A 16,388-nucleotide genomic window follows, 5' to 3' on the forward strand; every position below is an offset into this window, starting at 1 on the left:
GCCAAGGCGGAGGGGGCTGGGGTAGGGATGCAGTGGGATGTTGGGGTTAGCAGATGTAAACTCTTATCTGTAGGATGGATAAACAACAAGGTCCTACTGTATAGCACAGGGAGCTATATTCAATAACCTGTGGTAAACCATGATGGAAAAGAATATTAAAAAAAACCGTATATATATGTACAACTGAATCACTTTGCTGTACAGCAGTAATTAACACAACACTGTAAATCAACTATACTTCAATTAAAAAATATTGATAGGGACTTCCCTGGTGGCTCAGGGGTTAAGAATCCGCCTGCCCATGCGAGGGACATGGGTTCGAGCCCTGGTCCGGGAAGATCCCACATGCTACGGAGCAGCTAAGCCCGTGCGTCACAACTACTGAGCCTGTGCTCTACAGCCCGCAAGACACAACTACTGAAGCCCGTGTGCCACAACTTCTGAAGCCCACGTGCCTAGAGCCAGTGCTCCGCAACAAGAGAAGCCACCGCAATGAGAAGTCCGCGCACCACAACGAAGAGGAGCCCCCGCTCGCCACAACTAGAGAAAGCCCATACGCAGCAACAAAGACACAATGCAGCCAAAAATAAAATAAATTTATTAAAAATATATATTGATAAAAAAATTGCACTATATCAGTGTTTAAATCCATGATGAAATATTGTAACAGAAAATGTATATATATATATATATATATATATATATATATATATGTGTATATATATATTTTTTACATTTTCTTGAAACAGTGCAGGACTTTATGTCATATTACTGATATTTTGCCTCCAGGGTTTTTGCCTCTTTGAATACAAAATCCCATTGGGCAAAATAAGATGAAATATTTTTCCTGCAGGTTAGAAGGAGCATATCATACACTGCTGGAAATAAATCATCTGAAAATAAATTTTAAAAAAAGATTCTGAATGTCTTTAAGAAAGAAAAAGGTTTGACTTCTACAGAGTGGTTTTAAAAGAGCAAAGCTTCATCCTTCTCTTTACCTACAATTTCAACTCAGATTTTAATGCCAGCTCTCTTGGGGTGAAAGGTATGTTAATCATTTGCTATGTTAAAGTTTTTTATTTCACACTGAGAAATATTTAATAACCTGAAACCACACATTAAATATAGGAAAAGTAGCAAAGTCAAAACAAAAAATATAATAAGACAATAAACAATGTTAATTGATAACCCACTGTGCGTTTAAACTAAATACTGTGAGTCGATACAAAGGTAATATACAACAGCTCTTTCCTCAGGAAAGGCACCACCTAATGTGAGAGGACGCAAAAGCATCGCTGTAACTGTACAGGGTTTCTAGGATCACGGAAGAACCCTGTGAGGCCAAAGACCCCACGAAAAGGAGAAGCAGGAACATCTTAACCTCTTAACCCCGTGCTCCTGCTTTTGACAAGAAGATCCCTCCAAGAGTCTGTTCTGGCCTTAGGTTGAGAGTCTAGCTCGGTCCAATCCCATCAAACAACAGAAACTTGTTAGGTTCTACTTTCTGTGACTGTTGCATACATAAAGAGATTTTTGTAAATCAACTATACTCTAATATAAAATAAAAATTTAAAAAAACCCTAAATGTAAGGCTGGGTATTATAAAACTCTTAGAATAAAACATAGTCTTCTGAATGTCTGCAAGAATGAACGATTTATGTCTTTGACATAAATCGCAGCAATATCTTTTTGGATCCACCTCCTAGAGTAATAAAAATAAAGACAACAATAAATAAATGGGACCTAATTAAACTTAAAAGGTTTTGCACAGCAAAGGAAACCATAAACAAAATGAAAAGACAACCCACAGAATGGGAGAAAATATTTGCAAATGAAGCAACCAACAAGGGAATAATCTCCAAAATATGCGAACAGCACATGCAGCTCAGTATCAAAAAAACAAACAACCCAATCAAAAATTGGGCAGAAGATCTAAATAGACATTTCTCCAAAGAAGACATTAACCAAAAGCACATGAAAAGATGCTCAACATCACTAATTGTTAGAGAAATGGACATCAAAACTACAACGAAGTGTTCACCACACACCGGTCAGAATGGCCACCATCAAAAAGTCCACAAACAATAAATGCTGGAGAGGGTGTGGAGAACAGGGAACCCTTCTACACTGTTGGTGGGAATGTAAATTGGTAAAACCACTATGGAAAACAGTATGGAGGTTCCTTAAAAAACTAAAAATAGAATTACCATATGACTCAGCAATCCCACTACTGGGCATATACCCAGAGAAAACCGTAACTCAAAAAGACACATGCACTCCAGTGTTCATTGCAACACTATTTACAATAGCCAGGTCATGGAAGCAACCTAAATGCCCATTGACAGATGAATGGATAAAGAAGATATGGTACATATATACAATGCAATAATACTCAGCCATAAAAAAGAATGAACTAGTGCCATTTGCAGCAACAAGGATGGACCTAGAGATTATCATACTGAGTTTAGTAAATCAGGCAGAGAAAGACAAATATCATGTGATATCATTTATATGTAGAATCTAAAAAAAAATGATACAAATGAACTTATTTACAGAATGGAAACAGACTCACAGACTTCGAAAACAAACTTATGGTTACCAAAGGGGAAACGTAGCAGGGAGGGATAAGTTAGGAGTTTGGGATTAACAAATACACACTACTATACATAAAATAGATAAAATCAACAAGGACCTGCTGTATAGCACAGGGAGCTCTACTCAGTATTCTGTAATAATCTATATGGGAAAAGAATCTGAAAAAGAATGGATATATGTATATGTGTAACTGTATCACTTTGCTGTACACCTGAAACTAAACACAACACTGTAAATCAACTATACTCTAATATTAAATTTAAAATTTTTAAAAAGTTTTTGCTACATTTTCTAAATAAAAAATTAAAATTTAGGTATGCAAACCACAAAGCCCAGTCCCCACTCCCAAGATCCTAATACACCTGCCAAGAAGGGCGTGCCTCTGCCCTGACTGAGAAGGGCCATTTCACAGTGAAAGGACAGAGTGACGCAGAATATGCTAGCGAGCGACGTCTCCGTATCTACTATGAGACTTTCATTTAGAACGGACATGTAAGACCAGACACGAGGAAATGCACACTCACCCAGTGTTTTCTGGATGTCGTTCTTGGCGGGAAGTAAAGATCCCCTGGTGTCTAACAACACTTCAGCTGTTTTTTTCAGTTTCTCTACAGCCACCTGCTGACTTGATATCTGTCCCTGTAGAGCCTGGAGGATTGAATGCCTCAATTATATTCAGTAGGACTAAATAACAGATTTCCAATATGAGAAAAAGATTCACAGTAAGATAAATTAGACAGAGCAGACTTGTCATCAGTAGAAGCTTACTCCAGAATTCTTAGAGTAAGTCCAGTTATAAAGTGACATTAGCAAAACCATCAGCCAGTCGGGAACATTCAAGTTCAGTCCTGGAATAAACCCTCAGCATATGCTCATGATAACCGGCCTGATTCCTGATCCTGAAACCCTCCACCCTCAGCCTGAGTTCCCCTCAATCCCACTCCCAGACTCTATACAATACCCCCACAACCACCAGAAAACAAAGACAAATAAAAAACACACAAGCAGCAGAGCCCCTTTGAGACCATTTCTGACTCCAGGGAAGGAGATAGTTAAGGACTTGCACATCCTGACCCAATGCTGAGTCATATTTATTTCCGTTAATGCAACAAAAGTTACTTAATATCTAACAAATTCCAAAAAAGCTTGCTACGTTTTGTGAAAATACAAAAATCAAACAGACACAAAGCTTACCCATGGGGATCTTCTAGTCTAAGGCAGGAAGTGGTAAGTGCCAAAGATGAATAAGAAAAAGGTTGAGGGAGGAGGACCTGGGAAGGGAGGAGGGGCCTCCTCCATGGGGTGGCCCTGGGGCAGGTCCTGGGGAAGGTGTGGATTTGGGCATCCTCCTGAGGCTGCATCATCACCCAGGTGGTACTTGAGCCTCTTCCTTCCTTCCCACCTGCAAACCAACCAGCAAGCCCTGACAATTTCACCTGCTTAATATTTTTTTCAAATCTGGCTCTGGTTCTGTATTTCTGAATCACTACAGGACAACCTCTCACTGAACTGGAAAAAGCCTCCTAACTGTGCCCCTGCCTCCAGTCTCTCCCCTGATACAGCCCCTGATATGTTTTATGGAAGACACATACCTGACTGCATCACTCCCCTCTTAAAATCTTTCATAGCTTCCTCTTTCTTCAGAATAAAGGGGATACTGGAGCCTGCCATCAATTGTCCAAGGGAATCTATTCCTTAATTCTGTCTTCAATCTCATCTTTCTCCCCCTCCTGTTCCAGAAGCATCCCACGACACAGCTATCCCTCAGCGATTTGCTCTTGCTGGACCCAAGGCCCTAGCATCTCTACACGCAGACCTTGGGAGGCGACCCTGAGCTTGGCTCTTACCTGTAACATTCAGCTGGGAGGCCTTCCCTGTCTCTCCTCACCCCGAGTTGGAGCACTGCCCCCAGAAGCTCCCACACATGCCCTGTGAATAACACTGCACCGACTTGTCTCTTTTATCAAACTGGAACCTCCTTGAGAACTAGGAATTGATAGTATTCGGCTTTCTATTATCACTGCCTAGCCCAGTGCTGGGTACATGGCATTAACGAAAGTTTCTGGAATAAACAACTGAATGAATAAGTAAATAAATGAAGATATCAAGTGTAAGGTTTTAAAAGATCCCCCTCTATTTCAGCCTTCAACAACAACAAAAAAAGCAAATGTCTAAAGCCAATGGCAAAATTTTCCTCAATTAATTCTCATATCCAAGAAACTGTGATAATATACAGGCAGCTGTGCATATGTCCAAAGGCTCAACAATCTATGACCAGCATGGGATCTGTGATCTGAATACCAGATCCTACAGTTGTTCTAAGAGGCCAAAGAATCTGCATCAGAGTGATCAGTTTGGGAAATTCTCCCACAAGTTTAGTTGCAGTTAAGTGTAAGAAATTCCTCAAAATAGGAACTTTACCTATAATGGACTGAAGCCTAAGCCACACGTACAACTTATTTGCATCACACAGTTATATAGGGAATGAAATAAATTTAAAGGCACCTCCAAAAATTATTTTTTAGAATGTGGGTTCCCCAAGGACAGAGATAGGGTTTTAACCCCTTTGTGTCTTCAAAAAACCTAACAGTGGGCCTAGAACATAAATGTCTCTGAATGAATAAATTTATGTAAAAGTGATCATGGTTTTATAAAACATCCAGTACCAAAGATGGCCCTACCTACCATCCTAAAACTTAGAAATGGATTACAAGAAAAGCATTTCTTCTTCACCTCTTCTCTTCAAAACATCCCATGCCTTTTCTCTTCATAATTATGTTCAAGAGAGTCAGTAGTTTTTAGTTCCTAACATTATCAGGTTTTAGTTTAGCTATGGTAGTGGTTTATAACACTACTTTGGGACAAAACTGCAAATTAAAGTATTCAAATGGGTGTCATATATTGTTTTTAATGGATTTCAATGAAATCAAAACATGAAAGGAGCATCTGTGACAGGGAACACTGCAAGATGATGACCTTGGTCTCCAGCCTGGACCAGAAAAGGGTGAAGTTTACAGAGCCGTGGGCACTCGTCCAGCTCATAAAAGTTTCCCGACACTCATCACCCTCCCAGAGATCAGAGCAAGCCTGGAAGGTCGATGTTGTCAATGTTACCTGGCCCCATGCCTGGCTCCAAACCCAGGCCTCTAGAAGGGTCCCAGGATCCTGCCTTTCTGTGCCTCGTATGAAGCTAAAATCTTGTTTTGTCCACTGATTATGAAGAGCATCATTCTAGCCCAGGGGTATCAGACTGCTGACAACACAGCCAACAGCCACTTTAAAAATAACGCTAGTAGCAATGTGTTATTGGCCAAAAATATTTCAAAGGTACCCACTGGGTGCCCCAAATTACATTTATCATACAACAGAATATAAGTAGAAGTTAGTATTGTAAATGTACAAAAGACTGATTGTTTGGTAGTAGTCTTATGTGTTTGTATTACTGTTAAAAAGAAAAATGATTGTAAGATGTCGGTAATAAAATGAAAGAAATGGAGACTCCTTAATCCTCATAAAAATGTATCCTCTCTACCTGCTGAGATCATCTTTGAGGAAAACACGTCCATATGCCAGGAACAACTTTAATCACGCATTTAATTCTAAAATTATGCTGTGGCTTAATTGGAATTAATTCTCCTTGGAGACGCTGCACTCTTTTTCTATTTCTTTGGCTGCCTGAGGACTAGAGGAGTCTTTTTCCTCAGCACATACCAAGGTAGTGTTCCAGTTCTAGAATTAATCCATGTTTCCATTTCATTAAAAAGCCATAGCATTCATTTCATTTTTTTGTTTGTTTGTTTGTTTGTTTTTGCTTTAGCTACATTAAAACTACTTTTACACAGGATGCAATCAGTTTGCTAATACAGACCTAACTTAAAATGTGTTATGTCTATTTCACAGTTTCCGATGCTAAAAATACCTAACTTCCTAATTAAATGTAATACAAGCAACCTTAATAATTATGCCGCTCCTGGCATTTCCTATTAAAATAATGGCCTTTATGTCACAACATCTCCTCTACCAACATATACTGCCCTTGGACCCGTCATCCCGTGGGGACCAAAAGCTTCATTAAGACAGATCTGTTCTTGGGCTTGTCGGAAAGAGAGAGAAAAAAACAAACCAAAAAAAAAAAAAAAAAGCCTCAAGACTGAAAATGCACCCCTGAAGTGGGGAAGTTGCATCAACGTCGGGGCTGACCTGGCCCAGGACACGGCCCTGGTGCCTGTAGCCCTGGGTAAACTCCAGCCCAGGAAAACACAGAGCTCTCCACCCTTTCAGCCCCAGCCCCTCCTCCCTCCTCTCACCCCACGCTTCCTCCCCCTTCTCTCTGTTTGGCCTTAACCTGCCACAGTTCACCTCAGGGTAAGACAGCTTTCTTCCAGCCAGAAGACACTGGTCTCAGGCAATACCTAACATTAAGCTAAGTCAGTATGGTATCTGTTTCCCTTGTTAACGCACAATAATGATTTCTGACTCTGTAACTAACAGATGCAACCAAATTCTGAAAGGCAGTAGTTTCACTGGCATTACAGTGTTTGCTTTCTATCTAGGCGGAAATGAGCTATTGCTACCCACCTGCTAAAAGGAAGCACAGAAAAGATTTAAGACATGAAACTTTCAAACTCAAAATTATTGGTCACATGGAAGAAGAATAAAATTTTTCAAAAATTCTCTCCCCTCACATGAGGATTTTAAAATATGCTTGGAATGTAAGAAATGGCTAGACTCTCTCTGCCACTGTGGGTGGGGCTGAGACATTTACACAATTCCCCCATCAAGTCTGAATGTTCAAAAGGGCAGGCGGCCTCTCTGAGAAGTGGGCAAGGTGATAACTGAAGTGTGTACCTCTGTGAATCGGGGGTAACCCAACAGGAACCCACACAGAGTGTGACAGTGACACCCCCGCCATCCCCCAGTCCATTCATGAACAAATGTTCATCGAGGACCTACGAGGGCCCAGGGATACAGCACTGAACAAAACAGACCAAGCATCTGCCCTGTGGAGCTTGGTGGTAATGCAGGAGAAGACAATGAACAAGGATGGGAGGGGAGTCTGGGGGAGAATGGGTACATGTATATGTATATGTATGGCTGAGTTGCTTTGCTGTGCACCTGAAACTATCACAACATTGCTAATCGGCTACACTCCAATATAAAATAAGAAGTTTTTTTAAAAAAATAAGTGTAAAGATCACAAGTGGCCCAGGCAGGACTGGTCTTTGTCTGGGGATGAGGAGGTGGGGAATACGAACCATGACAGCAATGTCAGATCAGCTAAACCACAGTAGAAGAAAGAGAAACGAACAGACATCAAGTTGTAACTCCCCCCAGAGGGAGACACACACCTTCCCATCCCTTCCTCCCCTGCCCTTGGGGGAATGATCACAAAAGTGGGGGAGAGCGGAGGGCATTCCATGGAACTACCTTGGGGCTGGATCTCTCTTTTCCCTCTTTTTTTTTTTACCTTCATCTCTTCTAGTTGCCTCTGCAGATTTTTAGGGTCCACAGCAATGGGCTCAGATAAGTGTTTGCTCGCCGTGGCCTCGCAAGCCTGGAGCCCAGAGAGAAGCCCACATGAAGCATCTTCATAGTGTTGGTATTTATCCACCAGATCTTTGAGGTTATTCCCAAGGACATTGCACTGAAAATCGAAAGAGAGAAGGGTGGGGATTAAAATCCACTACTTTATATATAATCCTCAGGACCTATGGGTTATGCCACCTGTAAAACACCAGATTTCAACCAAAGTGAGTAAAAACTGTAGGGCGAAGATTTTCTCCTTTATAGGAAGACGCTTCCTCTAACAAGTCAAAAACTAACCAATTCAAAAACATCTGCACGAGGGCTGGATCTTAATCCAGAATGAAGGGTTTAGGTGTCAATCATCAGAAGGGGCTCGTCTCCATGGAGTTTACACACCATGTGTATAGTATGCATCAGATGGAAAGGTTTTCAAGGTGCTTCATAAATCACTTCTATATGCTGCACAAGACTGATTAACACAAGGAGTGCAAATAATCTAGACCAGAAGGAAGCCAAGGCCAACAGCCAACGATGCTTTTCAAGACATTTGTGCAGCCTGGTCAGCTTATATTCTAAACAGAAACATGTTTTCTCAGTTTCGCTTTTTTTTAAAACAAAACTCTCTTACTGGTCCACGAGAATAATAAAATTGAAACAGTCTGTTAGCCATTAAGTATTAAAATAATACACAGACCAAATATATGTGTAAAACGAATTCCTTGTGAAGGGAATTATCTGAGAGGAAGCTTCAGTTCTCAAGCTTCAGAGGCTGCAAAACAGCAAACCACTCTGTTTAGAGTCAAAATATACCCGCCACCTGCTGGGCAAAACAGGTAATACAGAGTTTTACAGCTAGGGCTGCCTGGAAATCACTCCAAATGAACTTAATAAATAACTTTACGTTCCTAATCTTTAAACATATTTTTCAGAAGTAAAGTAGATTAATAAGACTGAGGGAAGTAGGATGAAAATACTTTATTTTCCCTGCTTCAGTTTTCAGATTTCTTGCTTCTAATTCCAAAACTAAAGAGGACAGAACGAAAACTACACGCACAGATCCCTCATGCCTTAAAATGAAACTACCTTACTGCACAGAAAAGGAAACTATAAATAAAATGAAAAGACAACCTACGGAATTTGCAAACGATGCAACCGGCAAGGGCTTAATTTCCAAAACATACAAACAGCTCATACAACTCAACAAAAAAACAAACAACCCAATCAAAAAATGGGAAGGAGAACTATAGACATTTCTCCAAAGACACACAGATGGCCAAGAGGCACATGAAAAGATGCTCAACATCGCTAATTATCAGAGAAATGCAAATCAAAGCTACAATGAGCTATCACCTCACACTGGTCAGAATGGCCATCATCAAAAAGTCTACAAACAATAAATGCTGGAGAGGGTGTGGAGAAAAGGGAACCCTCCTGCATTGTTGGTGGGAATGTAAATTGATACAGCCACTATGGAGAACAGTATGGAGGGTCCTTAAAAAACTGAAAATAGAGCTACCATATGATCCTGCAATCCCACTCCCGGTCATATACCCAGACAAAACTATAATTCAAAAAGATACGTGCACCCCTGTGTTCATAGCAGAACTATTTACAATAGCCAGGACTTGGAAGCAACCTAAATGTCCACTGACAGATGAATGGATAAAGAAGATGTGGTACATATATACAATGGAATATTGCTCAGGCATAATAATGAACAAAGTAATATCATTTGCAGCAACATGGATGGACCTAGAGATTATCACAGTAAGTAAAGTAAGTCAGAAAGAGAAAGACAAATACCATACGATATCACTTATATGTGGAATCTAAAATATGACACAAATGAAATTATCTAGGAAATAGAAACAGACTCACAGACATAGAGAATAGACCTGTGGTTGCCAAGGTGGAGTGGGGTGGGGAGAGAAGGATTCAGAGACTGGGATGAGCAGATGCAAACTACTATATACAGGATGGATAAACAACAAAGTCCTACTGTATAGCACAGGGAACTATAGTCAATATCCTGAGAAAAACCATAATGAAAAGAATATGAAAAAGAATATATATATGTATATGTATAACTGAAACACTTGGCTGTACAGCAGAAATTAACACAACATTGTAAATCGACTGCACTTCAATTTAAAAAAAATGAAATTACCTTCGTGTAGAGGGACCTGAAGCGGTCAGTGGCGCGGTCCAGCCTGCCCTGGACTTCTCTGTGGGTGGCAGAGGTGTCCAGGTGGTCCCGTTCAGCCCGGCCACCTCCCTCTCTCCTGCTGCAAGACTTGGCTGCTTCCAACACTCTGTTCCCAGAGATCGTGATGTACCTCAAGTCTCCTTTGTGCGAAATGACATCTTCCGAGAAGCTCTTCTGCCTCTTCAGTTTGGCTGCCAGACCACCGAGGTCGTCGGCACCTGCTTCCAGGTTCTCCAGCTCTTGTTCCGACTGCTGCAGCCACTGCTCAAACTCGCCGTAGTCGGCGTCAAACTTCTCCAGCTCCTCCTGCAGGGAGTGGGTCAGCCGCATCCTCTTCTCCGACTCGGCCAGCGCGCTTTCATAATGCGCCTTCAGCTCCTTCACGTTCCTCTGCAGCTTCTCCTTTTCTTCCGGGCAGAGGTGGTGGCCCTGCTTCTCCAGCAAGGCCTGGGCCGCCTGGGTGGCCACAAGGACGGCCTGGTGCTGGGCCACGAGCTCCGCGTGCCGGGCCTGCGGGAGAGCAGAGCAGGCATCACGTGGATGCAGGACCCACAGACCCAGGACCCGCAGGCCTGCTTCCCATCAACCTGCCTAGGGTGCCCACTGTTTCCCTCTTAATGGTGAACTTCCTAAAAGCAAACGCTGCTTTGTGAGCAGCTAATTTTAAAATCTAATTTTAAAATTTCCCATCTTCTCTGGAAAGTACTGTTTTTGAGAAGTTTGGAAAAAATGGAATAAATTTCTGTTCCAGCCTTAAAACAAGCACCTACAATCTGCTCTCATTTTACTCATCCCTTCCTTACGAGCCCCCTAAAGGGACTGTCAATGTCTTTACCTAATTATTGATCAAGGAAGTACAATATTTTTTCTTAGGAAATGATCCTGAAAAGATATTTAATAGGAAAAAAAGAATCTATAATTTGAAACCTATAAAAACACTACGATAATCAGTAAGCAAGAACAACATACATTCGGAGAAGCCCAAAGGAAGTTAGAGGGACACGTATAATAAAGGAGCATCTTGGAGCTGCTCAGCTGACTGGGTCTCAGTTTCCTGCACGTGGAAAATGGGACAGTAACCCTACCCATCACAGGTTTGCTGAAAGGAGCACAGGAAACCGCACACAGAGAACACTGCCCGTGGAGCCTGGCACATGTCAGGGACCAAAGTCCACCCTGGAGGCAAGAGCAGAGCGTCTGGCAGGTCACAGGTGTGGGGCAGAAAGGTCACAGGTGTGCACAGCTACCCGCCCTCAGCCCTCAGCCGTGTGGGCCTCAGCGGCTAGAGTCCCTTCCTCTCCAGCCATAACCAGCTTCTTCCATCCATCCCAATATGCCATTAAAATGTGGTAAATAGCGTAATGGAAAAGAATACAGAAAAGAATGTATACATAGGTATAACTGAATCACTTTGCTGTACAGCAGAAACTAATACAACATTGTAAATCAACTCTACTTCAATTAAAAAAAAAAAAAAGCGTAGTAATCCTTTTGGGCCATTTTCCACATTTCTTGTAATGGCTTACGTGGAGCCATACAGCCTGATCCCATCACCTCCGAACTTCCCTCTCCGACCTGGCCCTCCCCCTCCCCACACCACACACTTGGCCTCCCACCTCTACCCCGCCCCCACCTGCGGGCACGTCTGGACCCCTTTCTCCAGCTGTTCTCTTGTCTAGTTCCAGCTCTCCCCTCAGACGCCTGCCTGCAACCCCTACCTCCTCTGAGTCTTTGCAGGAATCTCATACCCCCCTGTGGACCTACTCGGACAAGCCTATTAACCCTGAAAGGTGGTCCCACCCCATCCGCCCACCCGTACCTAACTTGGCAAAAAGCTACCACCTTCCAGCATCCCACAGAATTTGGATGTTTACTGCCTGCGCTATCATCGTCACCCCCCAGCAGGCAAGCACCAAGACAGGGAATTTATTTTGCTCACTACCTGGAACAGAGCACTCAGGGGCTGAGAAAATATCGCTCTATGCCATCAAGTGCAAAGGGCCAAGAAGCACTGCTGTGGGACAGCTGTTCCCGCGAAGTCTGATCCCAGCCGCCAGCCGAGAACAGACCCATCAATCCTTGCCCCCTTGTCTGTGACAGCACCTGCCACGCAGTGGGCACAGGACAAATACTTCTGTCTAAATAACTTCTCTCCCGCAGGCTTTTCTCTCTCTTCGTCATCTGAATTATAGTCATACGCCATCTCCATCTGGTAGGTTGGACAGATGTATATAGTACCTATAAGTCACCTGACCCATCCCTTCCTTTTACAGATGAGGGGAGACAGGCTGCAGGAGGAGAAGCACTGGGCCCAGGACACGTAGCACAGAGAGTTAGTACCAGAACCCTCGTGTCTCCCGAGCCTGGGCCATCTCTCCACTTTGCCAGGAGAGCAGGAATTTGTGAAGCACTTTCAGATTCTCATACTCTTCGCAGTGAAAAGTTCAGAAGGCAAAGTTCATGCTGTGGCTAAAAACAAGTGTTTCCGGTAAGGCACCTGTATGTCTGGGTCCACCCTGGTATTTTTCACTCCTTTGGTCAAGTTACTAACCTCTCCTGACTCCTTTGTACCTGACTCACAGGTTCCTTTAGGAATTCATTAGATTTTTCATTTTAAGACACAATTACAGTCAGGTTCTGGAATAGCCCCTTGAAATTGTGATGTAATAAATATCCCAGCTCTTCTGGTTTCCTTTCTACTTCCTGTTCTAGAAGAGCTTCACAGAGAGCATTCTATTCCCAAGACTCCAAAGACAAAGACTCGGAGGCAAACAACAGAACTGCAAATGTGCCCGAGGCCCAGGCATCTGCCCATCAAAAGCCACACGCTGAAATAAAATGATCAACTATGTGACTCTTTAAAAATGGCTTTCAAATGTTCCCTTGGCTCCTGTAGCAGTATTAATGTTAGCCCTAGATTTTTCATGCAGTGAATTTTCACTCCTCTTCTCAGCCACAGCCTTCACCAAAAAGATGACCTGAAGTCTGGAGAGAACTTGAGTAAACTCAGGAGGGCACAGCAAGCCCGGGCTGGAATTTAGCAGAGGGACTGAGCTCACAGCCTAGTTTAAAATCCCAACTCCATCCCTTACTAGAAGTGTAACCTCAGGCAAGACACCTCATTCTGTAAGTTACAGTTTCCCCATCTGTAAAATAAGAATAAGAATAACATTAATGATAATAATTTCATCACCATAATAATGATATTCTCATTTGACAGAGTGGTGGGGAGAACTAAATGAACAGAGTAATGAGTCACGATGGGAAGAGCTTTGAAGCGTGCCTGGACCACTGTCACTGCTCTACGAACATTAGCTATTATTGTTATTTCTATTAATTCCTTACAACTCTGCTTCATGGAGAAGAACACCACATCCAATGGTGTATTTCCCACTATTTTTCACTTGCTTAGAATTCTCACCATAACTTACACAGACATACTGATGACCCTAAAACAAGGACTTTACTCTCAAGGGTCCCTGAGGTTTGAAAAGATAACTCACCTGCTAAGTGCTTCCTGTCTTTACAGACCTGAAAATAGACTTTAACAAGATCATCTGTTTAAAACCACTCACCTTCATCTTCTGGTACTGCTGGTTCAGGTTCTCCTTGGTGGTCCCTACGTGCCCGTCAACATCCATATCCAACAGGTTACCATTAACTTCATCCTCTTCTCCCATCACCGACTTGCCATCACCCTCTTGAAAATGAGTCCCGTTCTGTTCAATGACCTGTTTCTGTTCCATCCCTGCCCTTCTTGAGTCTCTGTCAACATTTGCCAACCAGTCCAAAAGGTTTTCGATTTTGGTTTTGCTCTCTTCCAGCTGCTTTACAGCTGCAACCTAGACAAGAAAGGTCACAACAGATAACCTTGAACGTGGGCCGAGGCAAGAGTGTTAAGACTTTCCAAAGGCAAATACTTAGATCATTGAAAATCAGAGTAGGGAAATTAAACCAGACCCATAATGAAAACTGAACACACTGAAATTAAGCCTTACAGCGACAGGCAGTTACCCTGAAGTTTCCACTGTTCTTAAAAACACATTCCAAAGTTTTAACTGTAATTAATGGACCTCACACATTTCACAAGTAGAAAGCCTGACAATCCCACTTAAATTGTTTTTAAAAGTTTAACAAAGCCTACAAACTACTATGTATAAAATAAATAAGCTACTAAGATATATTGTATAGCCCAGGGAAGATAGCCAATATTTTATAATAACTCTAAATGGAGTATAACCTTTAAAAATTATGAATCACTATGTTGTGCACCTGACACATATAATATTGCACATCAACTATACCTCAATAAAATTTTTTTTTTTAAAGTTCAACAAAGCCAATTCTTCAAACTTTGTAGTATTTGGTCAATTGCATACATGAAAACCCAGAATTCTAGTCTCTGGTGCTAATCATCACTTATGACCACCTGATACCACGTAATAAATCAAGGCGCTGTTACACTCATCATTTTCAACAAAGCCGTAAGAACAGGGTACCACATATTTGAATAAGGACCTTTTCCGTTTCTTCCTTGATTGCTGTCGTCACAACTTTATCCAGCTCTTTTTTCGACTGTTCTGCCCTTAAGTTAAGCTGTTCATACTTTATCTTAGCTTCATTAAGTTTCTGTTCAATCAGAGCCTTATCTTCTCGTGACAGTTTTTCACCACTCTCTTTTAAGAAGTTCTCTGTGTTCTTCACTATTTCTGCCAATGCCTGTGCACTTTCTTGCATATCTTTCTGCAATTCCTTATAAAACAAAAGAAAAATAAAATCTTAGTAAATTACTACCTATTTAATTCTTCCACAATTGTAATTCTAAAACAGGGCGGGGTGGGGGCAGAGAAGAATCTAGCACATACAGGTTGAAAAAGCATATTCAATACTCTGTTAATTTGAGTTGGTTTATTTAAATCACAATATTTAATATAATTTGAAACCTCAAAGAACATTAAAGAAAGGTATGAGATTTGCAAGTTTAACAAATGGATGTGGTTTGTAAAACACTAAAAACAAGTATTTACAAATGTAATCTATACAGATTTGCACATACCAGATTTTTTTATATTATGTGAGTACATTTATAAAGGCTTTTAAATACATGGTAATATTATCTATTCTGTTTCTAAACATTTAAGTTTAACATATATCTACTGCTCAGGATAAAAACAAATAGTTCTCAAGGTTATGAGCTAAATTATTCCTAATGTAATTTCTATACTAAGATGATGATGACTTCTAAATACCAGAGCTCTATAAAATAAAATGTTTGCTTCTTTGCCCTAGCTGCTAGGAAGCTCAGAGTAAGATCTCTCCTCAACAGTTACAGCTTTCCTTTGTCTAGAGTTCTCTATGTAATTTTTCCTCCTTTACACTTTCATTCTCTATAGAGTACTATGTTTAACTCTTCATATTATTTTTCTCCATAGTTTTATTTTAAGCCTCCCCAAATTTTTCTAGGAAGTATTTGAATTGAAAGAGATACTGTCCAGTTTTCCCAGCACCACTTAGTGAAGAGACTGTCTTTTCCTCATTGCATATTTTTGCCTCCTGTGTTGTAGATTAAGTGACCATAGCTGTGTGAGTTCATCTCTGGGCTATTTATCCTGTTCCATTGATCTCTGTGTCTGTTTTTGTGCCAGTACCATACAGTTTTATTACTATAGCATTGTAGGATAGTTTGAAAGACAGGAGTATGATAACTCTAGCTTTGTTCTTTCTCAAAGTTGCTTTGGCTATTTGGGGTCTTTTGTGGTTCCATATAAACTTTAGGATTATTTGTTCTAGTTCTGTGAAACATGTCATGTGTATTTTGATAGGGATCACAATGAATCTGTAGATTTCTTTGAGTGGTATGGACATTTTAACAATATTAATTCTTCTAATCCATGAATGCTATGTATAGAATACAAAAAATACAAGGATATATTGTACAGCACAGAGAATGCAGCCAATATGTTAGAATAATTTTAAATGGTATAGCATCTATTGCGTTGGCCAAAAAGTTCATTCTGGTTTTTCCATAAGATGTTACAGGAAAACCCGAACGAACTTTTTG

General features: G+C 41.2%; 1 protein-coding gene across 1 annotated transcript in view; it reads right to left on the reverse strand.

Annotated features, from left to right (window-relative positions):
• The window catches only part of LOC118903071 (dystonin-like), a 491,338-nt gene that overhangs the window by 118,048 nt on the left and 356,902 nt on the right, over nt 1-16,388 (reverse strand). Inside the window, 5 exon segments of the mRNA XM_036867747.1 lie at nt 3,120-3,243; nt 8,063-8,239; nt 10,289-10,837; nt 13,903-14,169; nt 14,846-15,079. Coding sequence (XP_036723642.1) covers nt 3,120-3,243; nt 8,063-8,239; nt 10,289-10,837; nt 13,903-14,169; nt 14,846-15,079 — 1,351 coding nt within the window.

This window comes from Balaenoptera musculus, chromosome 11, assembly GCF_009873245.2.
Source record: "Balaenoptera musculus isolate JJ_BM4_2016_0621 chromosome 11, mBalMus1.pri.v3, whole genome shotgun sequence".
NCBI classification, from domain to species: Eukaryota; Metazoa; Chordata; class Mammalia; order Artiodactyla; family Balaenopteridae; genus Balaenoptera; species Balaenoptera musculus.